Source organism: Mus caroli, chromosome 2, assembly GCF_900094665.2.
Source record: "Mus caroli chromosome 2, CAROLI_EIJ_v1.1, whole genome shotgun sequence".
In the NCBI taxonomy this organism is placed as follows: domain Eukaryota; kingdom Metazoa; phylum Chordata; class Mammalia; order Rodentia; family Muridae; genus Mus; species Mus caroli.
The window spans coordinates 118,798,221-118,819,824 of NC_034571.1; the positions used below are offsets into that span (position 1 = coordinate 118,798,221).

General features: G+C 38.9%; 2 protein-coding genes across 6 annotated transcripts in view; one reads left to right on the plus strand and one right to left on the minus strand.

The window, feature by feature from the left end:
- Fgf7 (fibroblast growth factor 7) overlaps positions 1–13,104 on the plus strand; it is a 55,708-nt gene extending 42,604 nt beyond the window's left edge. The window contains exons 3-4 of the mRNA XM_021156378.2: positions 10,814–10,917; positions 11,946–13,104. Of these exons, the coding sequence (XP_021012037.1) occupies positions 10,814–10,917; positions 11,946–12,140 (299 nt within the window). The 3' untranslated portion in view covers positions 12,141–13,104. The remainder of the gene's footprint in view (positions 1–10,813; positions 10,918–11,945) is intronic.
- Positions 1–21,604, minus strand: part of Fam227b (family with sequence similarity 227 member B) — a 144,414-nt gene that overhangs the window by 80,933 nt on the left and 41,877 nt on the right. The window lies entirely within an intron of this gene.

A 21,604-nucleotide genomic window follows, 5' to 3' on the forward strand; every position in this document is an offset into this window, starting at 1 on the left:
TATTTGGAACATTAAACATGATAGAAGTAGAAAAAAAATCTCTTATGAAGTTCTCTATGAAGGGAAATTATGAAAAGTTCCTGATTAGACAGAAACTGTTCCATCTCCAAGGGAGAATACTAAGTGTAACTATGGCTTCATAGAATGAATTGTGTACTGCTGCTTCTGTTTCTATTTTGTGGAATAGTTTGAAGAGTATTAGTGTTAGGTGTTCTTTGAAGGTCTGATAGAATTCTGGACTAAAACCACCTGGTCCTGGGCTTTTTTTGATTGGGAGACTTTTAATGACTGCGTCTATTTCTTTAGGGGTTATGGGACTGTTTAGATGGTTTAATCTCACCCTGATTTAACTTTAGTATTTGGTATCTCTCTAGAAAAGTGTCCATTTCATCCATATTTTACAGTTTTGTTGAATATAGACTTTTGTTGTAGGATCTGATGATTTTTTTGAATTTCCTCAGTTTCTGTTGTTATGTCTCCCTTTTCATTTCTGATTTTGTTAATTAGGATATTGTCCCTGTGCCCTCTAGTTAGTTTGGTTAAGGGCTTATCTATCTTGTTGATTTTCTCAAAGAACCAGCTCCTGGTTTGGTTGATTCTTTGTATAGTTCTTTTTGTTTCTACTTGGTTGATTTCAGCCCTGAGTTTGATTATTTCCTGCTGTCTACTCCTCTTGGGTGAATTTGCTTCCTTTTGTTCTGGAGCTTTCTGGTGCACTGTTAAGCAGGCAGTGTATGGTCTCTCGTTTCTTCTTGGAGGCACTCAGAGCTGAACTTTCCTCTTAGCACTGTCAAACTAGCTTTTAAGAAACATATACACATGCTAATTAGATCAGAGGCATGTTTTTGTCATCTTTTCTACAATTATGTTCATATTTTAATTTGCATTCATTTAATAAGCTGTCAATTGTGTAAAACAGAAAGTATTTTGGAATTTATTTGTTCATAAGTCATAAGTTTTACACTGTTAAAGAAAATAAATTTCATGATTAGTTAGAGAGGGGCAATTAATTTTTTCTTTATCCAAAACTCTGAAATAATGAGGCAATGAAGATAATCATTAGAAAGGCTGTGATGGCTGTGATGTAAGGATGAGATAAGCTAACAGCCTATGACTTGGGGGACCATGACCAACAGCTCTTGGTCTTAGTCTAAGCCATGTTAAAATGCTGGGTTGAAGTGAATAATCTAGCGGGTGAACAGTCTGGGAGTCATTCTGGACGAGGAAGGGCAAAAGAAAGACTGTAGGTGGTGTGGGAGGACAGAGCCTTCCCTTCTGGGAAGCAACACACACTGACACACAGCTGCATGATAAGTAAATCAACAGACAAAGCCGTCCCTAACAGCCTAGAGCCTTCATACCCATAAAGAAAGGACGGAAGATAGTCAACAAATAATGCTGGAGAATGAGATTGCTGTTTCCAAGAATCTAATATCAATGTTGGATCAAATCTCCTTATAAATTCAAAGCATTTCCAGCTGCATTAAAAAAATTGAATTCTTGTTTGAAATTCAAAACATAAAAAACAAACAAACAAAAAAACAAACAAAAAACTTGGAATAGAATATACTTTCAGCAGTGGGTTAAAAATCACTCTCAAACACAAAAACAATGTAATAAGTTGTTAAGAAGCACTAGTTACATGTTATTATAAAATGCCAATCTAAAAAAACAAAACAAAACAAAAAACCAAACCAACCCGATGAGGTCTTGCCATGCTACTTGTGGTTTTCCTGTCTCAGCCTCCCAGCATTGGAATCACAGTCCTGAGCCATTACTGCTGGGTAAGAGAGTACTGACCGTGGAGTAAATCCATACAAGGAGGGGTTCGAGGCTGAGGGAGGAACAGCAGTCAGACTAGGGTAAGAGATGAAGTGCTAAGGTTTGCACCACAATTACAACAGTCACAGTAGGCTTGGACCTGAGACAACTTGCTCACTAGTGGCCTTGACAATCGAGGAAGAGTTAAACTTGGTACTGGTGAAAAGAAACCACATGCTTTTTAATGAAGGTCTTCAGGAAGGGTGGGACACTCTATCCATTAGGAAGGCTGGAGAAACTATCCTTTCAGTTCCTAGATACTGTGTCTACAGTCTATGAAAATTACAAGTCCTTAAAAATGCATTTAGAGCTTTAAAATTAACATACTGGTGTTAAAGTTTAACACTAGTGATTAGCAAATATTTAGCAAACAAAATGTTATGCTCATTTCATTATTCATTAAATATAATGATTTTAATATTATTTGAAAACAATTCAGTATTTTTCACTTTGTAGGAATTCCCAAGAATGTGTAGTACCTGAAATATGTCTATCAAATGATAAGCTCAGTGATTTATTATAGAATGACTGATCTTTCAAAAGAAAGATTGCACAAAACCCTAAAATAATTCTATTGCATAATTTCGCATATTTAATATGATCCACTGTGTAGGGCAGTCTTGGGAAATAGTGCCATGCAAATCTTAAAGTAGCTCTGCTAAGGGAACACATTTAAAGAGGATTTTTGTAACCAAAAACCAAAGAGATGAGGGACCACAGGTGACCAGAAAATTGAGGAGAGAGCTAAGCTGAGTCAAGTGTTCTTTAATGTACAACAGCAAATAAACATATATATATATATATATACATATATATATATGTCTAAAATGTAACTGGACAAAGTACATGCAAGATATGGCAAAAATATGAACCTGCGGTACAGGATTTTCATGTCAAAAGGGACACTTGTTTAAAACATCTTTGCTGTCTTCATAATTGTGTCCATGCTCAAAAAAAGTAGGATAAAACTACAAGTTATTAATAGCTGTATTCTTTAATTAAAGCTGTCAGCCTAGTGAAACAAAGACTGTTCACAGTTTATTATTTGTGTATGTAATTCACCATTTGAAACCTAATAGTTTGAAACGCATTAGCAAAGTCTCAGGGCATTTAGAAGCACATTGACTGTTTCTGGATGCATGTGCACGGAGTTTCTATTTATAAACCACATTTACAGAGGCTTATAAACTAGCCAGAGATATTCATAGCACAAATACTTGAGACTTACAACACACAGAGAAATTGTAACCAAAAACTCTAGGAGAGATAAAAATGGATCGAGGAAGACTGGCTTCAGACAGGATTCTGGCCCAGATATCACTTTACATTCTAGAATATTATTGATTACAACAAAGAATTGTGTAAGTGAAGTATAACTACATAAACTTAGTGCATTAGAAATTTAGGCCAAGTCATTTTGGAAAAAAAATGAACAATTTATAAAAACAATCACAATAACGTCCAAGGGTCAGAATGGCACCAATCAGCACCCGAGCGCAGGCACCTTTTAGCTTCTCAACTGAAATTCATATCCCTTCTGGTTCCCTCCAGGGGATCTCTAGCTTGACATTTTTCTTTTTAAAAAATTTTTTTGACTACATTTATCTACTTATCTATGTGTAGGGGGTGGGGACAAGTTTGCCTTGCATGGGTACAGTGGTCAGAGGCATGCTGGGAGTTGGTTCTCTCCCTCACCTTGGGATGGATGTCAGCTGGAGGTAAGCATCTGCTCTTGCTAAGTCATCCCATCTACTCTCACACTGACACTCTTTAAATTACAAACCAGAAGAGTGGAATAGAATTGAAGACCCAGAAATGAACCCAAACCTATGGTCACTTGATCTTTGACAAAGGAGCTAAAATCATCCAGTGGAAAAAAAGACAACATTTTCAACAAATGGTGCTGGTTCAACTGGTGGGCAGCTTATAGAAGAATGCCAATCAATCCATTCTTATCTCTTTGCACAAAGCTCAAAACTAAGTGGATCAAGGACACCTTCACATAAAACCAGATACACAGAAACTAATAGAAAAGTAAGTGGGGAAGAGCCTCAAACACATGGGCACAAGGGAAAATTTCTTGAACAGTACACCAATGGTTTATGCTCTAAGATAACAATAGACAAACGGGACTTCATAAAATTACAAAGCTTCTGTAAGGCAAAGGACACTGTCAATAGGACAAAATGTCAACCAACAGATTGGGAAGCGATCTTTACCAATCCTATATCTGATAGAGGCTAATACCCAATATATAAAAAACTCAGGAAGTTGGACTCCAGAGAATTAAATAACCCTATTAAAAATGGGGTACAGAGCTAAACAAAGAATTTTCAACGGAGAAATATCAAATGGTTAAGAAGCACCTAAAGAAATGTTCAACATCCTTAGTCATCAGGGAAATGCAAATCAAAACAACCCTGAGATTCCATCTCACATCAGTCAGAATAGCTAAGATCAAAAACTGAGGTGACCGCAGATGCTGGTGAGGATGTGGAGAAAGAGGAACACTCCTCCATTGTTGGTGGGATGCAAGCTGGTACAACCACTCTGGAAATCAGACTGGCGATTCCTCAGAAAATTGGACATAGTACTACCGGAGGATCCAGCAATACCATTCCTGGGTATATAACCCAAAAGATGTTCCAACATGCAATAAGGACACATGCCCCACTGTGTTCATAGCAGCCTTATTTATAATAGCCAGAAGCTGGAAAGAACCCAGATGTCCCTCAACAGAGGCATGGATACAGAAAATGTGGTAAAGTTACACAACACAGTACTATTCAGCTATTAAAAACAATGAACTCATGAAATTCTTGGGCAAATTGATGAAACTTGAAAATATCATCCTGGGTGAGGTAACCTAGTCACAAAAGACACACATGGTATGCACTCACTGATTAGTGGATATTAGGCCAAAAGTTCAGAATAGCCAAGCTATAATTTACAGACCACATGAAGCTCAAGAAGGACGACCAAGTGTGGATGCTTCAGTCCTTCTTAGAAGGGGGAATAAAATACTCATGGGAGAAAATACAGAGACAAAGTGTGGAGCAGAGACTGAAGGAAAGGGTATCCAGAGACTTCCTCACCATCCCATAAATAGTCACAAAACCCAGACACTATTGTGGATGCCATGAAGTGCTTGTTGATAGGAGCCTGATATAGCTGTCTCCTGAGAGGCTCTGCCAGAGCCTGACAAATACAGAGGTGGATGCTCTCAGCCAACCATTGGATTGAACACGGGGTCCCCAATGGAGGAGTTAGAGAAAGGACTTAAGGAGCTGAAGGGGTTTGCCACCCCATAGGAAGAACAACAATATCAACCAACCAGATCCCCTAGAGCTCCCAGGGACTAAACCACCAGCTAAAGAGTACACATGGAGGGACCCATGGCTCCGGCCACATATGTAGCAGAGGATGGCCTTGTGGAGTGTCAATGGGAGGAGAGGCCCTTGGTCCTGTGAAGGCTCGATGCCCCAGGTAGGGGAATGTCAGGGAGGGGAGGTGCGAGTGGGTAGGTGGGTGGGTGGGAGAACATCCTCATAAAAGCAGGGGGAGGGGGATGGGATAGGGGGTGTTCTGGGGTGGGGGAACCAGGAAAGGGGATAACAATTGAAATACAAATTTAAAAAATCCAGCAAACCTGAAGGGATGCCCCATTTTTTCTTTTGTTTATTATTTTTAAATGTATTCATCATTTTGTTTGCTTAGATTTCAAATGTTATCCCTTTGCTGGTCTTCCCTCCACGAATCCCCCAACCCTCCCCTTTGCCTATAAGAGGGTGCTCCCCGACCAAGTCCTGCCTCACCCCTCTAGCATCCCCCTTCTCTGGGGCATCAAGCCTCCAAAGGACTAAGTGCCTCTCCTCCCACTAATGCCAGACAGTCCTCTGCTCTATGTAGTGGGAGCCATGGATCAATCCATGTATACTGGTTGATGGTTTAGTCCCTGGGAGCTCTGAGGGTCCCTGTTGTTTATAAATACAAATTCAAATTCCTCAAGTTAGTATTCTGTTCCATTGTTTACACTTCCTAGGCTAGATAGTTCTAATTTGCATGTTAGCTTCCATGACCTTGACTATGCTGGTCTTTCTTCAACTGTGCTGCATGCTCATCTCATTTACACATTAGCCTTACCTATCATATGAGGCTCTATCATTACTCAGATCCTTTTACCCTTCTTTACCACAGAAAACATTTCTTGGTTTTGAATTCCTACAAAATTGATTTTCCATTCCATGAATTTAAGCGGTTGGCATATGTTGCTGGGTATCATTTATCTTATCCTTGCAGAAAGAGAAAATCTGAAAAATGAATTTTGATAGTCACTCTACTCATATCAAAGCATTTTGATGACTGCATAATTAATGTCATCAACTCGTTTCTAAAATGTCACTGAATCTCATGTTCCACTCTGTACTTGAGAGATAAGCGCACTTGCAATTGTAATAGTGATCTTCACAAACATAGAGGACTTGTGTTTTCTACACTTGCCGATGTGTATTTGCATTATGACCCTATTGTTTATATATTACAAAAAGAAATAATTCACTTGATAGGCAGGTCTTAACCTATCACCAAAGACAATATTTATAACAAACTAACTCCATATGCTCTGTGTATCTGGGACAAGAATAAATAATTAAGATGTTTGTATAGTAGTCTCCTTATAGTCAATCATTGTATACAATAAATGAAAGTCTTAAGAGTACAACTTCAAAAATTTAAGTTGCAATTTTAAAACATATTATTTTTCAGTCACAACAGCTATATATTTGCAGACAATCTGCACAGAGAGCAGGGTTACTCAGGTTCCACTATGTTTAATGTCTTAGAATGGTGAACATTTTCTAGCACTGATGAAACAATATTTGAATATATATTAGTTTGCTATGCTGTGCAATTGCATGAATTTGACAAATGCATAATAAAATGTATCTGTTGTAGTTCTATACAATAGTCCACTGATTAAAATTCCCTGCTTTCACATCAATGCTCATGTAAGGGTCTTGCTGCTGTTGTTGTTGTTGTTTGTGGCCTGATATTTGAGTTCTAAAAACACTAAACAATATTCCAGTGTATGTATGTAAGCATAGTTGGGCCATTCATCCCCTCTTGAACACTTTGGTTGCTTCTCATTTCTAGCTCTTATAAGTGAAGCTGCTTTAAACATCTGTGTTCAGATTTCTGTGTGAACCCATATGGCTTCCACTCAGTAGAGTAAGTGCCTTGGCATACAGCATCTGTGTGTTCAGTTTCTAGGAAACCATCCGCCCAAGTGTCTTCCAAGTTGGCTGCACTTTGCGTTCCCACTACCCAGGAGGAGTCTGGGCTGGGTTGCATCTTTGCCAGTGGTGTGCATGAGCTGTCAGGTTTGCTCATGCTAATAGCTGTGAGGGGGCCCTCAAGACTGTTCCTTCTTCAGTGACAGGATGAGGCACTTTTTCTCTCATCTGCTCTTTTGCTATCATTTCTTCAGATAGCTTATCTACTTTTAATGATTTTTGTTATATTGTCATTTAAACTTCTTTGTTCTTTTAGAGATACTAAATATCATTTTGCAAGCATGCATTTAAATAAAATTTATTGTTAAATTAAATCTTTTCCCTTAAAGGTAATATAAATATTCAGTTGTTAAGATTTCTTGCTCAAGACGATCCTGATAGAATATCCTAAAAGTTTGTTATTTAACATTAAAATTGTGGGATTTTGTTGTTGTTTTTAGTTCTTAGGGTTTTTTGTTTTTTGTTTTTAGTTCTTAGTTTTAATGTGTACAAAAGGTATACTTGATCAAAGATAAAATTAAATGGTCTAATTAGTCTAACCATCAAACTACTTTTTTCATTTTTGAAATGTGTATTATTCTATCTATATTTATATGTGCTTCCCTTGAAACCTTCCAGCATAATGCTTTAAAAAGTGTTAGGAAATAAATATTAATACACTGGAGTAGAACATGTTTCCACATAACTATTGGAAATAATTTTGAAAGGGAAAGTTATAGGACTCTAAATCATGAAGCTCCTGACAATAACATGGAGCTAGTATCAGTATTGAGAGAGAGAGAGAGAGAGAGTGCAGGATTAAAGGAGTACTTGAAATTTCACAAGTAGATAGTGGGAGAATTTTGTTTAAGTATAGCGACGAATCCCAGGGTTTCAAATGTGACACAAGATTAAACAGGCAAAAAGGTGGAATGGTGGAATTTTGGAAATAGAAAAGTTATTAGTGTATAAGCTAGACACCTAAGTAATGTCTGAAGGTGTTATTGGCTAGGTTAATGGGTAATATACATTATATATTGTCTTAATTTTTATGTTTCATTCTCTCTCTCTCTCATTATGTTAAAGGTCTGGTGCATCTATGTAATGTAATGTGCTTCATCTCATTGGGGATGAGTGAGTTAATTTGTAAATAGAAATATCGATCCACAGAAAGATGCCATCTTATATTTGCCTTATATAAGAAAGCATATGTACCTTTTATTTATTGTATATTAAAATGTCAAGAACAATTAAGTTATTCTGGTAGATAAAATATCTGTAAGTTACATGTTTTTATATTTTCTGAAAATCTTTCAAACTCTTGTTTTAGGGTGGAGGCTAAGTTCCAGAAGTCTGGACAGTTGAGGACCCCACAGGTTTTTATAGCTGTTGGAAAGAAGTGCATCCCCACTCTGCCTGTGCACAAACAAGCTTTAATACTTTCAATTTCCAGGTTTCTTGATTTCACAGGGCCCAGCAGACAGGGTGTTACAGACCAGACAATCAGGGCTGGTTCCCCATCGTGCTTCTTAATGCTATCCCACCGAATGACTTTAGGTCTGCTCATTTCCTGGTATGAAAAAATCCTTTTTTTTTTTATTGTCAGGCAATTAAAAATACAAGTACTTAGCTATTTCAAGCATATTCTTATCCCATTTGAAGCAAAAAACCCTTACAATTCTTTTTTGTTTTTTTATCCTGATAAGATTAACAGTGTTTACCACTGATTGGTGTCAAAGAGCAACAACAACAAAGAGGTGGACAAGGGACATGGTGGGTGGGGGTGGAGGGAGGAATAGAGGAGCTTCTGGGGACAAGGTGATATGACTGGTCCTAAAAGGCACAGAGCCCACATATCACAGGACCAGTAACTGTCATTCAACAGTTACGGTTTGCGGACAACTGTTACATAAGAGCCTGAGGCAGGTGCTTGTCTCTGAATTGAGCCTGGCATGGCAGTGGCTCTAGGGAAAATCTGCTGACTGTTGTGTGACTGTACGTACCCTGTCGTGAGCTTGTCATTGATGTGTAAAGTTTCCATAGCCTCTTCAGGCCAGTGTTCTCCAGAAAGCTTTCTTTTCTTTCAAGTAAGGTGTTTCTACAGGAGTGCTTGTGATTTCAAGTTTTTAATTTGTTTCCTAAAGTTACAGGATTTCATGCATTTAACAACACTTCACAAATACTTCTAATACACATTCCTTTGCCTTTGCTTCTCAGATGCCAGTGTTTCCGCTGTGCTGCTGTACTAGGTACCTCTGACTACTGCTGTTCACACACATGACAAATCCTGACTAGGCATGATCACACTTCCCCTTCCTCCAACTCCTCCCAGATCTTCTCTACCTGCCCACCCACCCAACTCCATATTCTTTTTCTCTTTTAAAAATAGACAAAAACAAACACAACCAAACACATACACACACACACAAATCCTCCACAAACCCACAAAACCCAAAATATACCAGCAAAAGACCAAGAGGACAAAACAAACAAACAAACAAACAAACACCCAAAGCAGAATAAGACAAAATGTCTGCAAAAATACCACTGAGTTCATTTTGTGTTAGCCAACTACTCCAGGGTGTGGGACCTATCCTAATGTGTGGTTTGTATACCTAGTGAGGCTCCACTGGCAATGGGTATCAATTAGAGATAGCTTGTTGGTTAGGGGTGGGAGCCCATGTTTATTCCCTGCCTCCCAGTTGCTGAGAATCCATCTGGCTTCCCTGTGCAGGCTCTGTGCACAGTCTCTGTGAGTTCATCTCTGAATCAGTCCTGCTGTGTCTAGAAGAAGCTATTTCTTTGGAGTCATTCATTCGCTCTGGCTCTTACAATCTTTCTACATCGTCATCATAGAGCCCTGAGCCCTGAAGGGAGGGGTTTGATGAAGTGCTCCAAAGTCTCTCACTTTCTGCTCATTGCCCTAGAGTGATCGCTGTGTTCATTTCCATCTACTGTGAGACGCTTCCCTGATGATGGCTAAGCGAGGCTCCAGTCCTCTATATCATATATAGTAAAAGAGGATACTTGGCTAACATTGTAAAGTACCTGTTTAGTAGAATAAATTCCACAAAGATTAAGAAGTTAATTACAAAGTATATAATCTTATGTTAATATGATTTTTATGATTAAATTTTGAATCATCTCTGTGCATTAAATCATTAAGTTTAAAACAATCATTTTAAAAGATAGTTGGTTCTACTTGCTATAATTTATAATTGCTTAAGTTGTAATTTTAAAGATAGTCATTTTCAGTGAAGTCAAGAACTATTTATCAGTAATAATTTTTAAGATAAATATAGACAAACATGAAGAGCAACATTGTTAGGTGTATCCTTCCTTTTTGTATTTCACCATTTAGCAGCTGTCAGGCTTTGGTAGATTACTTACTTCTCTGTATTCTCAGATCCTCATCAATGAAGTGGCTGTAGCAAGGATGCCTGCCCTACAGTGTGTGATGATGACTGGGCAACTTCATACACAGGAGGGATACTTTTATGTTATGAATCCAGCAAATATTAACTACATTGTCACTATGGTAGATTTGAAGTATTGCTCTAAAGGATAACTCAGAACATGTAGTAAATGTCCTTCTCCATGTAATACCTGTATCAGTTTGCAGTTCTGTGTTTCATGATCACTCTGCTGTTTGTGGCCGTGTGTTAGGGAAATATGTCTCCAGATTAGTGAGTAATGATATATGCTTGTGTGATTCCTTGCAGACATCATGGAAATCAGGACCGTGGCAGTTGGAATTGTGGCAATCAAAGGGGTGGAAAGTGAATACTATCTTGCCATGAACAAGGAAGGGAAACTCTATGCAAAGGTATTAATAACTGATAAGTTATTGTTCAAACCTACTCTATCAAAATTATCTGCTTTTCTGAAAACTGGAATTCGTGTTATTCCAGCGGTGCCAGTGGACTATCCCATTAACCACTCTTTACTCCAGCACTAAGGCAAACTACTTTCTGTATGACCTGAGATTTTTATTTAAAGCTACCTGGATGTTAGATGCTTCATCTGTAAGATGGCTTGGAATGACTGATCCCTAGGGATCCTGCCAATTCTGAATCCCTTGTGCACTATTGGCACTTGGAACCTAAACTCTGCATCTCTGAGAATTAAAGCTCTTTCTGTTAGAATCCACCCAATTTGCACCTTGCTGACATGAAAATTCTTGGGAAAAATTTTGAATCGTTCAGTTCATTTATCAACATCAGTCTCCCAGCTATGGTCTTTGAACGCTAAGCACTCACACCGTTTCCACTTTAGTATGATGGCAGTATGTGACAGCTCATCCCACTGTAGTAAAGCAAAGGCCATTTCCCATTGTGTTCTTGTAGCTCTGTGGAATCATGCCTAGGTAGGCAAACGACAGAATAGAGGCTCAATCACATGAGCACACATCTCTGCATGGATGATCAAACTAAGTAACTGTTTACTTTTGTTACAATTGAGGGTAACATGGTAGAAAGTGAAGTCAAATTTACTAAAGAGTCCCTCACCTGCAGGAGAGAGAAGCTACCCCCTCTACAGTAAATATCTGGTGGATAGAGAATGAAGAGATTTGGGGACGCCAACATTAAAAAGAGTAGAAATGTACTGCCCAACTGGACATAACTAAATGTGTTTTGTATTATTATTTTTTTTGTTAAACTTAAAATGCTTTTGGCCTACGGCAATATGTGCCATAAGTAAAACCACTAAACCACGTCAGATCTGCTCAGTCTGAGGTTAAAATAAATCACATGAATCTCACCTCCACAGACCATCATCTGCTTGTGGTTAGTTTGATTCTCCTCCAGAATTTGCTTTAATAATCGTGTTTGTTTTTTGGCTTGTTTTTATCAGAAAGAATGCAATGAGGATTGCAACTTCAAAGAACTGATTCTGGAAAACCATTATAACACCTATGCATCAGCTAAATGGACACACAGCGGAGGGGAAATGTTCGTTGCCTTAAATCAAAAGGGGCTTCCTGTCAAAGGGAAGAAAACGAAGAAAGAACAAAAAACAGCCCATTTTCTTCCTATGGCAATAACCTAAGTGTACATGGTATTTGAGAAACCAGTTTCATTCAGCAGGGAGATTTCTTTCCAGTGGACTTTTCTTCTCTCTCTCTCTCTCTCTCTCTCTCTCTCTCTCTCTCTCTCTCAGTAACCAAGAAAGGCTGGAAAACTACTGAAAACTGATCAAGCTGGACTTGCGCATTTTTGTTTATTTTAAAAGACTGCATTAAAGAAAGATTTGAAGAATATACACAAAAATCAGATTTAGTAAAGGTTGTAAAAAGTTGTAAAAGTGGTTGTACAATCATGATGTTAGTGACGTGATATTTTTCTTAAATTAATTTACCCTTAAGAGTATGTTAGATTTGACTATCTGATAATGAATATTTAATATCACTATCTGCTTATAAAATGGCTGCTATAATAATATTAATAATGCAGATGATGTTATATAAGGTATGTCAGACCTAAAGGCTGCTGGGATGCTTTGTCAGATGATCAAGCCCCACACAAACTACAGACGATGAGCAGTGTTTGAAAGCTTTCCAGTGAGAACTATAATCCGGAAAAATGAATGTTCTCAACATTTTATTATAGAATAGAATCTATAGGTGGTTTTACAAAATCACAGGCTTGGAACATGCCTGTACTGATTAATATGAACAAAATCCACTCAAATTGAAAAGGTATTGCTAACAGGATGTTTTAAAAATCTGTATATAAAATAGCAATAATGATGATAATATTGTATTTCATCTCACCACAAAATAATATTTTATAATCCCTTAAAATAAATTTCAGAAATCTTTACATTTTTTCAAGTAAATCTATCTTTTGTATAAATCACATTTGGGAACACAACTTTTAGTAATGCTCTTCCCACAGATAATCATGCTTACTTCCCCTCTGTGATTACAGCATTAAACTCTACTTTAAGTTGTATTTGAATTTTATTGTTTTGTTATTTAAGTTTATGTTATTTATAAAGAAAAAAACCTTAAGAAGCTGTATCTGTTTCATATGCTTTTAATTTCAAGGGAGTAACAAACCCGACTGGCTGCAGTACAGATGTCCCCTCCCCTGGTGGCTGACACCAAGACTAGCACACAACACTTGGCTAGCAAGTGCTGGATGGCAGACAAAAACGACAGCCTGTAGCCATGCTCACAATAGATGTCTCACAGAGAACAATACAAATATGTGGGAAAGATTTTACACAACGCTCATGCCAATGAATTTGGATCATATACGTAAAAAAGAAGTATTTAGTGAGGATGTATTTTTGAAAATAGGCATATTTAAAGTTAGTAATTTGATATCTTCAGACGTGTTTGCCATACAAAATATGCCAACATTGAAATGGCAAGAGTGAAACTCCAATAGAGGTTGTAGTCAGGGTATGGAGCCTCAAACACCTTGAGGCCTCAGGTTGGGCCACAAATGACAGGCTTAATAAATAGATGAATACTTACTCCATAGTTCTGCCACCAGTAGATGGATGCTGACATAAATTTATGAATAAGTACTTATGAAGGTAAGGGCAACATTTATTTAAATTGTTGGTATATTAATTAATGCGGTATCAACTTCATAGTGCTTGTCATTAAAGTTTCTTTATATTACATACAACACTTTTTGGTAATGTGTTTATATGTTAAGGTATATGATAAAGCCTTGTCAACAAAAAAGAATCAATTGACTTTCTTGTGTTTGTCCAGGCATCCAGGCTACTGGAAGGTCAGAAGTGGTGCCCTTTGCCACATACACTGAAGGGCACACATGAGGCAATACTTTGTATTAGCATCCAATTCAAGAATACTTGTAATCTAGCTTCCTAGCCCAGGTACCTGTAACTGGAGTCTTGTATACATACCAAAGGTAGAAGAAGACTGTTCTTCTTAGTTGTTTCCTGGGTGTCTAGCTGATTATGACTAGAGTTTATTATGAACATAGATATGTAAATCCATTAAATAATATATATTTTCCAAGGAAAAGGTGAAATGCAATTATTCTTACTAAAAGTTTAAAAACTCAGAGCAAAGCATAATCACGCAGAAGCTTAAACAGAAGTAGTAACCATACACAGAAGGTGGTTACAGTGATTACCAAATTAGTTACTAAGAAAAAGCCATTAGAATATTGGACTTGAATTAGACAGAACCAATATTGAGTAGTAAAGCCATTCCTAGTGATATTCCATGTACAAAATCTGCCCACAAGCACTAACGTTTTTGTTACTTTTAGATCATGTGCCTGTGTAAATGTCTTTATGGGTGTGTAAATCTGAGTGTGGACAGTCACGGAGTTGAACAGAGGGTTCTAGGAGCTGAGCTTGGGTCCCTTGCAAGAGCAGCATGTGCTCTTAACTGATGACCCATCTTGCCTGGCCCAGTTCTTATGTTTAACATGCAATTTCAAAAACACCTGCTTTAGTCAAATACATTTAGAATTCTAGAGTCTTGATGAGGCCTTCATCTTACTCCTCTTTCACATCAGAAAACTGAAATTTTTAACACACTGGGTGCTGGATGAATGCAGGTTATCTTGGCGTCTCAGTCACTAAGCTTGTGTCTTAGTCTCACCTTGTCAGTGATCACCTTGTTTTGCTTGATTTTAATTTCCATCAAGATGTCATCTTTTTATGTGAGAATACTTGTGGTTTGCTTGTCAATTCACTTAGCACATAATGATACCATTATGATTTGACTCTAACAGAGAAAGGAATGTGATTTCCAATTCTGATTCCTAAGCAGCTTTTATGTGAACTTCTTTATAAATGAAAAGTATCACACAAGACATTTTCATAATCACAGTATTCCTTTCTAAAGTGTTCTTTAAAAAGAAAACCATATAAACTCATGGATTTCTCCAAGCTGGTAAAGGACTAAGTAAGAGAATATGACTCGTTAACACAATAAGTAGAATGATAATTCCAGTACAAGTGAACTAAAACACTCCAACAGACAAGCTATAATGTAGACCACTGACCTTTGAGTTGTTATAAATCCAACTCAGATATGAAAAAGAAGGCAGGCTAGAGGTTCCATCACTTAGAGGGTTTCTTTCTAGTTTCTAGGGTGCCAAAAACATGAAGAGTGATTATGGAGATACTCTGATTCATGATCCCCCAAATGTTCAGGTATAGTGTAGAATGAAATCCTAAGAAACCATATAAAGATGGCTTTCCAAGCTGGCCCTGCTGACCCTAGTGATGAGGGCACAGGTGAGCCTCACAGGGTGTGACCATGGGAGAGCTGTCCCCACCAGCTGCAGCAGTTGGGAGAGCTGGCCCTGCACCTTGACTGGGCAACACAGTAGAACTGGTTTGTGGTGGCATGGGTGGGGTGCAGGTGAACTGGCCCTGAAGTCATGAAAGCAGGAGAGCCAGCCTTGTTCTTTGTCAGCTGCAGCATTGGTGAGCTGGCTGGGACAGTACTGGGGAGCTTGTCCCGGTGGTGTGATGGTGGGGTCAGGAGAGCTTCCAGGCTGACCAACTCAGCTACCATCCAGGCCCATATTCAGGGGTTTGAGTTGGCCCACCCTAACATCTACCTCATGTATGAGCTGCTGGAGCACATGAAAGAGCCAGCCCTGCAGATCCAAAACTGCAGAAGCTCCATGACCCAGGGCAACCAAGGATGTCTGAGAGGAGTCCCAGTGAGGATTCAGTACTGAAGATGCAGCAGAAGCCAGAGGCCTCACGCCAAGCCAATAGCTGGCTGCAGCGAACACTTACAAGGAAAGATGTGCAGACAAAAGGGTGTACTGTGCACACACTGGGCCACACTGCACCTTCCATGACAGTATTTCGGTTTAGTTTTTTTTTTTTTATTATTTCTTGTTATTTTCTTTTGGAGGGGAGGTTGCAAGGGTTGGGGAGATGAGTGGGATTGGAGCGGTGATGTGACATTCACAAAGAACCAATACAAAGTAAAAGAAAAAAAGGTACCTCCCAAAGACAGAACATTTTACATTTAAATTAAAATCTGTTTTCTTGCAATTCATGTGAGTTTTGTCTTTTACTCTGGTAATACTTGTATTTGCTTTAATGTGAAAATGTCTCCAGTTGATGTCAGTGAACCAAACGGAAGTTCTCAGTGGCTATCTGAACTTATTGCAAAGCTTTTCTTTCACCCTTACCCTGTGTCACATAGATGAGACAAATGGTTTTCTAACTTTCATAGTCCAACTTCACATACAAGTAATACAGGCATAAACAAACAAAAATTAAGCCAAGATTGTTTTGTAAAAGTGTGATTTTAAAAATATTTCACACCTAATGTGGGTGGTTATTAGTCAGTCGGAATACTTCACTGATTCTTAATGCTGGGGAGAGACAGAGAGAGGCAGGTTCCTGGTGCCTTCCTGCAGCCAATCTGGCCAATAGATGAGCTACAGTCCCAGAGAGAGACCCATCTCGAAAAATAAGGTGGAGAGTGCTACAGAAAGATACTCAGCCTCAGGCTTCTGCGTGTATGTGTGTGTGTGTGTTCCTGTGTGTGTGTGTGTGTGTGTGTGTGTGTGTGTGTGTGTGTGTGTGTCTGACACGGGCCTATATGAATATCAGACTATTGTCATGTGTGGCCATTTTAAAGATAACCTTAAAGTAGATAGTTAGAGTTCTTAGAATGTTCTTACTATGGAACAGCTTGTAAAGGTGCACATGCAACTCTGTCAGAGGTATTGTCAGGTTACTCTTTGCTTACTCTACTACAGTCAACAAAATTTTAGTATTCAGTGACAGTGACTTATTCTATTTCACTCCCATTTGCTCCCATTTGCTCTCCAATTTTGAACACCTCCTAAGGTAATTACTCTCATGAGAAGGTGTCTCCTAGTTTCCCATTTGCTTCTTGGCTGTGACAGTCCTATTTGCCAAATCACCATCGTGAGCTTTCTGAAAGCTAATGCCATTATATGACCAGGAATTATTCCTTTCTTCTGTCTGGATGCAGCTATGTATTAGTTATTGTGGTGTATAACATGAAAATTTAATAACACAGCAGTTCTTTTGCTTTATAACTATCTGGATGTCCCGTCTGCAAGCCCTCATAAAGTTGTAGTGAAGGTATTAACCAGGGAGGCCGCTGATCTCAACACTCAGTCCTGCGGGGAACCCAGCACCACCTTCACCGGCTGAGCTGCAAACACCAGCTAGCTCCTCATTTCACAGCACTGCTTTTCCAAAGAACTTTATTTCCTACAAAACAGTGAGCCAGAGAATAAAATTTCCTGAATGGAAGCCAGTTTTAAGAAACAATCTCCAGTGGAGCCTGTTCCTCTAACTGGGCCACCTTATCTGGCCTCAATGGTAGAGGATATGCCTAGTCCTGCAGTTACTTCATGTGCTGGGGTGGGGGTGGTGGTGGTGGGTGATACCTAGAGAGGGGGCTCCCCTTTTCAAGGGAGAATGGGAGTGAGGAATGGGGAGAGGGTCTGTATGAGGGAGAAGATAGGGACTGATATTCGGATGTACAGTGAATAAATAAGTTTAATAATAATCTTTAGCGTGATGTTACTTCTATACACACACAAGTGGAGGTATTAACCCTGTACTGCACACTAGAAAAGAAGACCACTGTAAAGTGTCTACTGCAAGTCATTCATTAGATGACCATTTAAGGCTTTACCACAAACCCACATGCCTTACAGCCTAATAAAACCAATTGAAGGCATTAATAGAGAAACAGATGAAACAGGTGTATTTTCTGTGGAAAATTGGTCCTTTCTTCCACAGGAAAATGAGAGAAAGCTTGGATCCTATCTGGTTTTGCTAGCCTGCATTGTGCCTTCTTAGGTCTAACAGGGGAGGAGCTGACAATGACACCCGGGCTCCACAGGAGGACAGCATCATGTCTTCAGACTCAACCCGAAAGTAATTCTCTTCTTATCTTCACTACCTTAAGAGAATAGGATCATGGATGTCATTTGAATTTCCTTTAAGGCATTAAGAGTTTTGTCCCAGAAGGCAGAGGCACTTAAGCACTTATAGTTGCCCAAGGCCATCTAAGTCAGTGGTTCTCTGCTCCTTTAGGCCCACAGAACCCTTTCAAAGGGGTCACCTATGACCATCAAAAATCCAGATATTTACATTTTGATTCATAACAGCAGCAGAGTTACAGTCATGAAGCAGTGACAAATAATGTTATGGTTGGGGTCACCACAACACGAGTAACTGTGTTAAAGGCATTAGGAAGGTTGAGAACCACTGTCCTAAACAAAACAAAATCTGAAGACCCAAAAGCTATTGGATTGGTCTCCATACAGAACGCACACTGGAGTCACCGCCAGGACTTTTTTTCCTCTTGAAACAGTGAGGCACAGGCTTTATCCTAGGTCAGCTCTGTCAGTGAATACAGATTGGGGTGTGTCATTTTTATATTCCCCAGAAATCTCTACTGCTTTTGTTGCAATGAGAACTAACAAGACAAGTAGAAAAAAAACCAAAGCAAGCACCTTTCTAGCCTAGTCCTGGCTCATTATTTTTAACACAGTGGCAAGTCTTACTCCTCACCAACCCAACTTTCCACCATGTTCCTATTTACAGTTAGCACTAGAAGGAACACAAACTCGAGAAAGAGCTATCATCATTCTTACAATGAGATTATTATGGAATATAAGGTGAATAAAAGTCCATTCTCCAAAAGAACATGCATCAGATATAATAAAATCCCTCTTTTCACATTTGTGATTGGTTTCCGCATCACACAGACTACAATCTTAAATTGCATGGAGGCCAGCAGGGCAGCAGTGGAACAAAGGTAACTGGTTGAAACCCTTGCTGCTGGTTAGGCAGGACAAGACAACAGGCAGAACACCAGGCAGAACATAAGCGTATGTTCAGTTTGCTGAGCAGGAACTGTCAGGTTCATTAAAAATACCAAAAATGGGTTAGGTCTTTTGGGACTCCTGAACCTAAATGGCTGTATCTTTGCCAAGATTAGGGATGTCTAGGGTTATTGTTTTACATATATTTTATACTTTCCCTCTTCTGAGACCCCAAGACTCAGATATTTGTTTGTGTAATAGTGCCCACATGTCTCAGGTTTTCGGTTTTGTGTTCTTTGTCTTTCTTCTTTTTTCTTCTACTTTCTCTTTTTCTTTCATCTGATTGGAATATTCACAAAAGCTGTCTTTAAGTGCAGATTTTTTTTTTGTTTTTTGTTTTTCCTGCTTTAGACTGCTGTTAAGTCTCTCAGCTGTGTTTGTATTTGGCTGTTAAGTTCTTCAGTTCCAAGGGGTCTATCTGGTTCTTCTCCATGCTAACTCTGGAGAGCTCTCATTCTAACTCATGGCATTTTTTTTTCTGTTATTTTCTCTCCATAGTTGCTCATGTTTTATTGACTTTCCTTAGGATCAATCCTCTAAACATCTTATCAGGCGCCTCATGGGATTTAAGGTTAGTTGCAGGAAATTACTATGCTCTATCTGTTGATAACATGTCTGGGGAAGTTCTTTCTAGGCATGTCGCCATGACTACATAAATACTCTTACCTTCCCCTGCGCAAGGGTCAGTGTCTCATGTCTGTCACTTATCCCTGGTTTTAAAAAGTACATTTCCAAACAAGCACAGCAGCTATTGAGTGAGGGGACAGTCTACCCTCTGAGTAAGTGCTGCCAGCCACAGTGTGAAAGCATGCAGCACTCCTGCTCCGGTGCCTCAGAGACAGCATCATTAGGGAAAGCAAGCATTTAACACTGTTTGCTTGATGGCGCTCTCTGCCTCAAAGAATGTCTGTCTCTTAGGCCCAGAACTTCATGTTGATAGGCTTTCACAAGATCATCTCATCCTGCCTAGCTTTTCCCCCTCCTCAGTTATCTTCTGTATCACTGTGTTGCTAGGCAACAATTATTCTTACAATTTTACTTCAAATTTTGTTGGTCAGTAATGTTCATTGTTAAGTGTTAATGTGTTTTATAAAGTATGTACTGTATGCATGTATCACTAACTTTAATTTGTCCAGTGTTGATGATGTTTCCCAATGATGGAAAGAGGAAAGCGTTGACTTCATGATAAGGAAAGTCCAATCAGCTATATCCATAACTCTAAAAATAATAGTATAAAAAAGTATATTGATGCAGGGGAGATGCTTGGTTGTTAAAAATAATTGCTACTCTTGCAGAGGACCTGGGTTTGGTTACAAGCACTCACATTGGACAGTTCACAACTTTATGAGACTAGTTCCAGGGGATTTGATGTCTTCTTCAAGGTCTCTGAAGGCATGGTGGTTCATGATTTTAATTCCAGCACCCAGCAAAGGCAAAAGCAGGCAGACCTCTGAGTTGAAGAACAGTATGTTCTATGTAGCTAGGTCCTGTCTCAAAAATACTTTAAACATTTTAAAATTTTGGGATATTGAAGAGATGGGCTGGTGGTTAAGAACACTGGCTGCTCTCCTAGAGGTTTTATTCCGCTCTGTGGCTCACAATTGTCCATAACTCCAGTTCTAGGGGTCTCTGAGGGCACCAGGCATACATGTGGTGCTTAGACATACATGCAGGAAAGAACATTAGTTCACATAAAATAAAAATAAGCTATAAAATGTTACATTTTTCTTTTACAGAGATGTATTTATCATAATCTAATATTATTGTGAATTATTTTCTGCATGTTTATGTATTGTTTACATTGATATAGATGGTCCTTATGATCTGAGAGTAATTGTTGACAGTATTTTAAATATTTTTATGTTTACATTATTTAAAAAGCTTGAATCATGTTTAAAAATATTTTATATATAATGTTTTGATAAAATCTATAATTCTATTCTCTCTATTCAGTTTACCCACCAAAATGTTCCTATTCCAACATTACATGTTTTCTGTCCCCTCTTTAAATACCTCTGAGAGCGTCTATTGCTGCCTATAACTGCATGGGTGCATGGGTCTCAGATCATCTGAGAGCATGGACAGTCTCTCCAAGGCCACCCCACTGAAGAAACCTGACACTGCCTTCCTCAGGAGCCCTCAGTTGCCAATATCCTCTTCTATAGCTCCTTACTCTTCCTGCTGGGATTTTGGCTAGTTTGATCTTGTGCAAGTCTTGGGCACAAAGTCCTAGTCACTGTGAATTCATGAATGAGTTACTGTTTCATGCCAGACATCTCTCTCTTTGGATCTTGGGATCTTTCCTCCCCATCTTCCATGATGATGCTGAGTTTTGAGAGGACACATGATACAGATGTCTCATTTAGAGCTGAACTTGCCAGCTCTTGCTCTCAGCATGTTGACTGGTTGTGGGTCACTGTATTAATCACTATCTATTACAAAAAGAATCTGCCAGATGGGAAGCACAGTTAGCCCTGGCCTATCTTCTTCCAGTTAGACAGATATATGTTAAACATCAAGACGGGGCATTAAGTGAGGGAGGGGGTTGCCATCCCACAGTCAAAACTCTGACCGATAATTTTTCCTGTCTGAAAGAACTGCAGGGATGGAAATGGAGAGGAGCCTGAGGAAAACAAGGTCTAGTGACAGGCCCAAAGTGGGATCCAGCTNAAG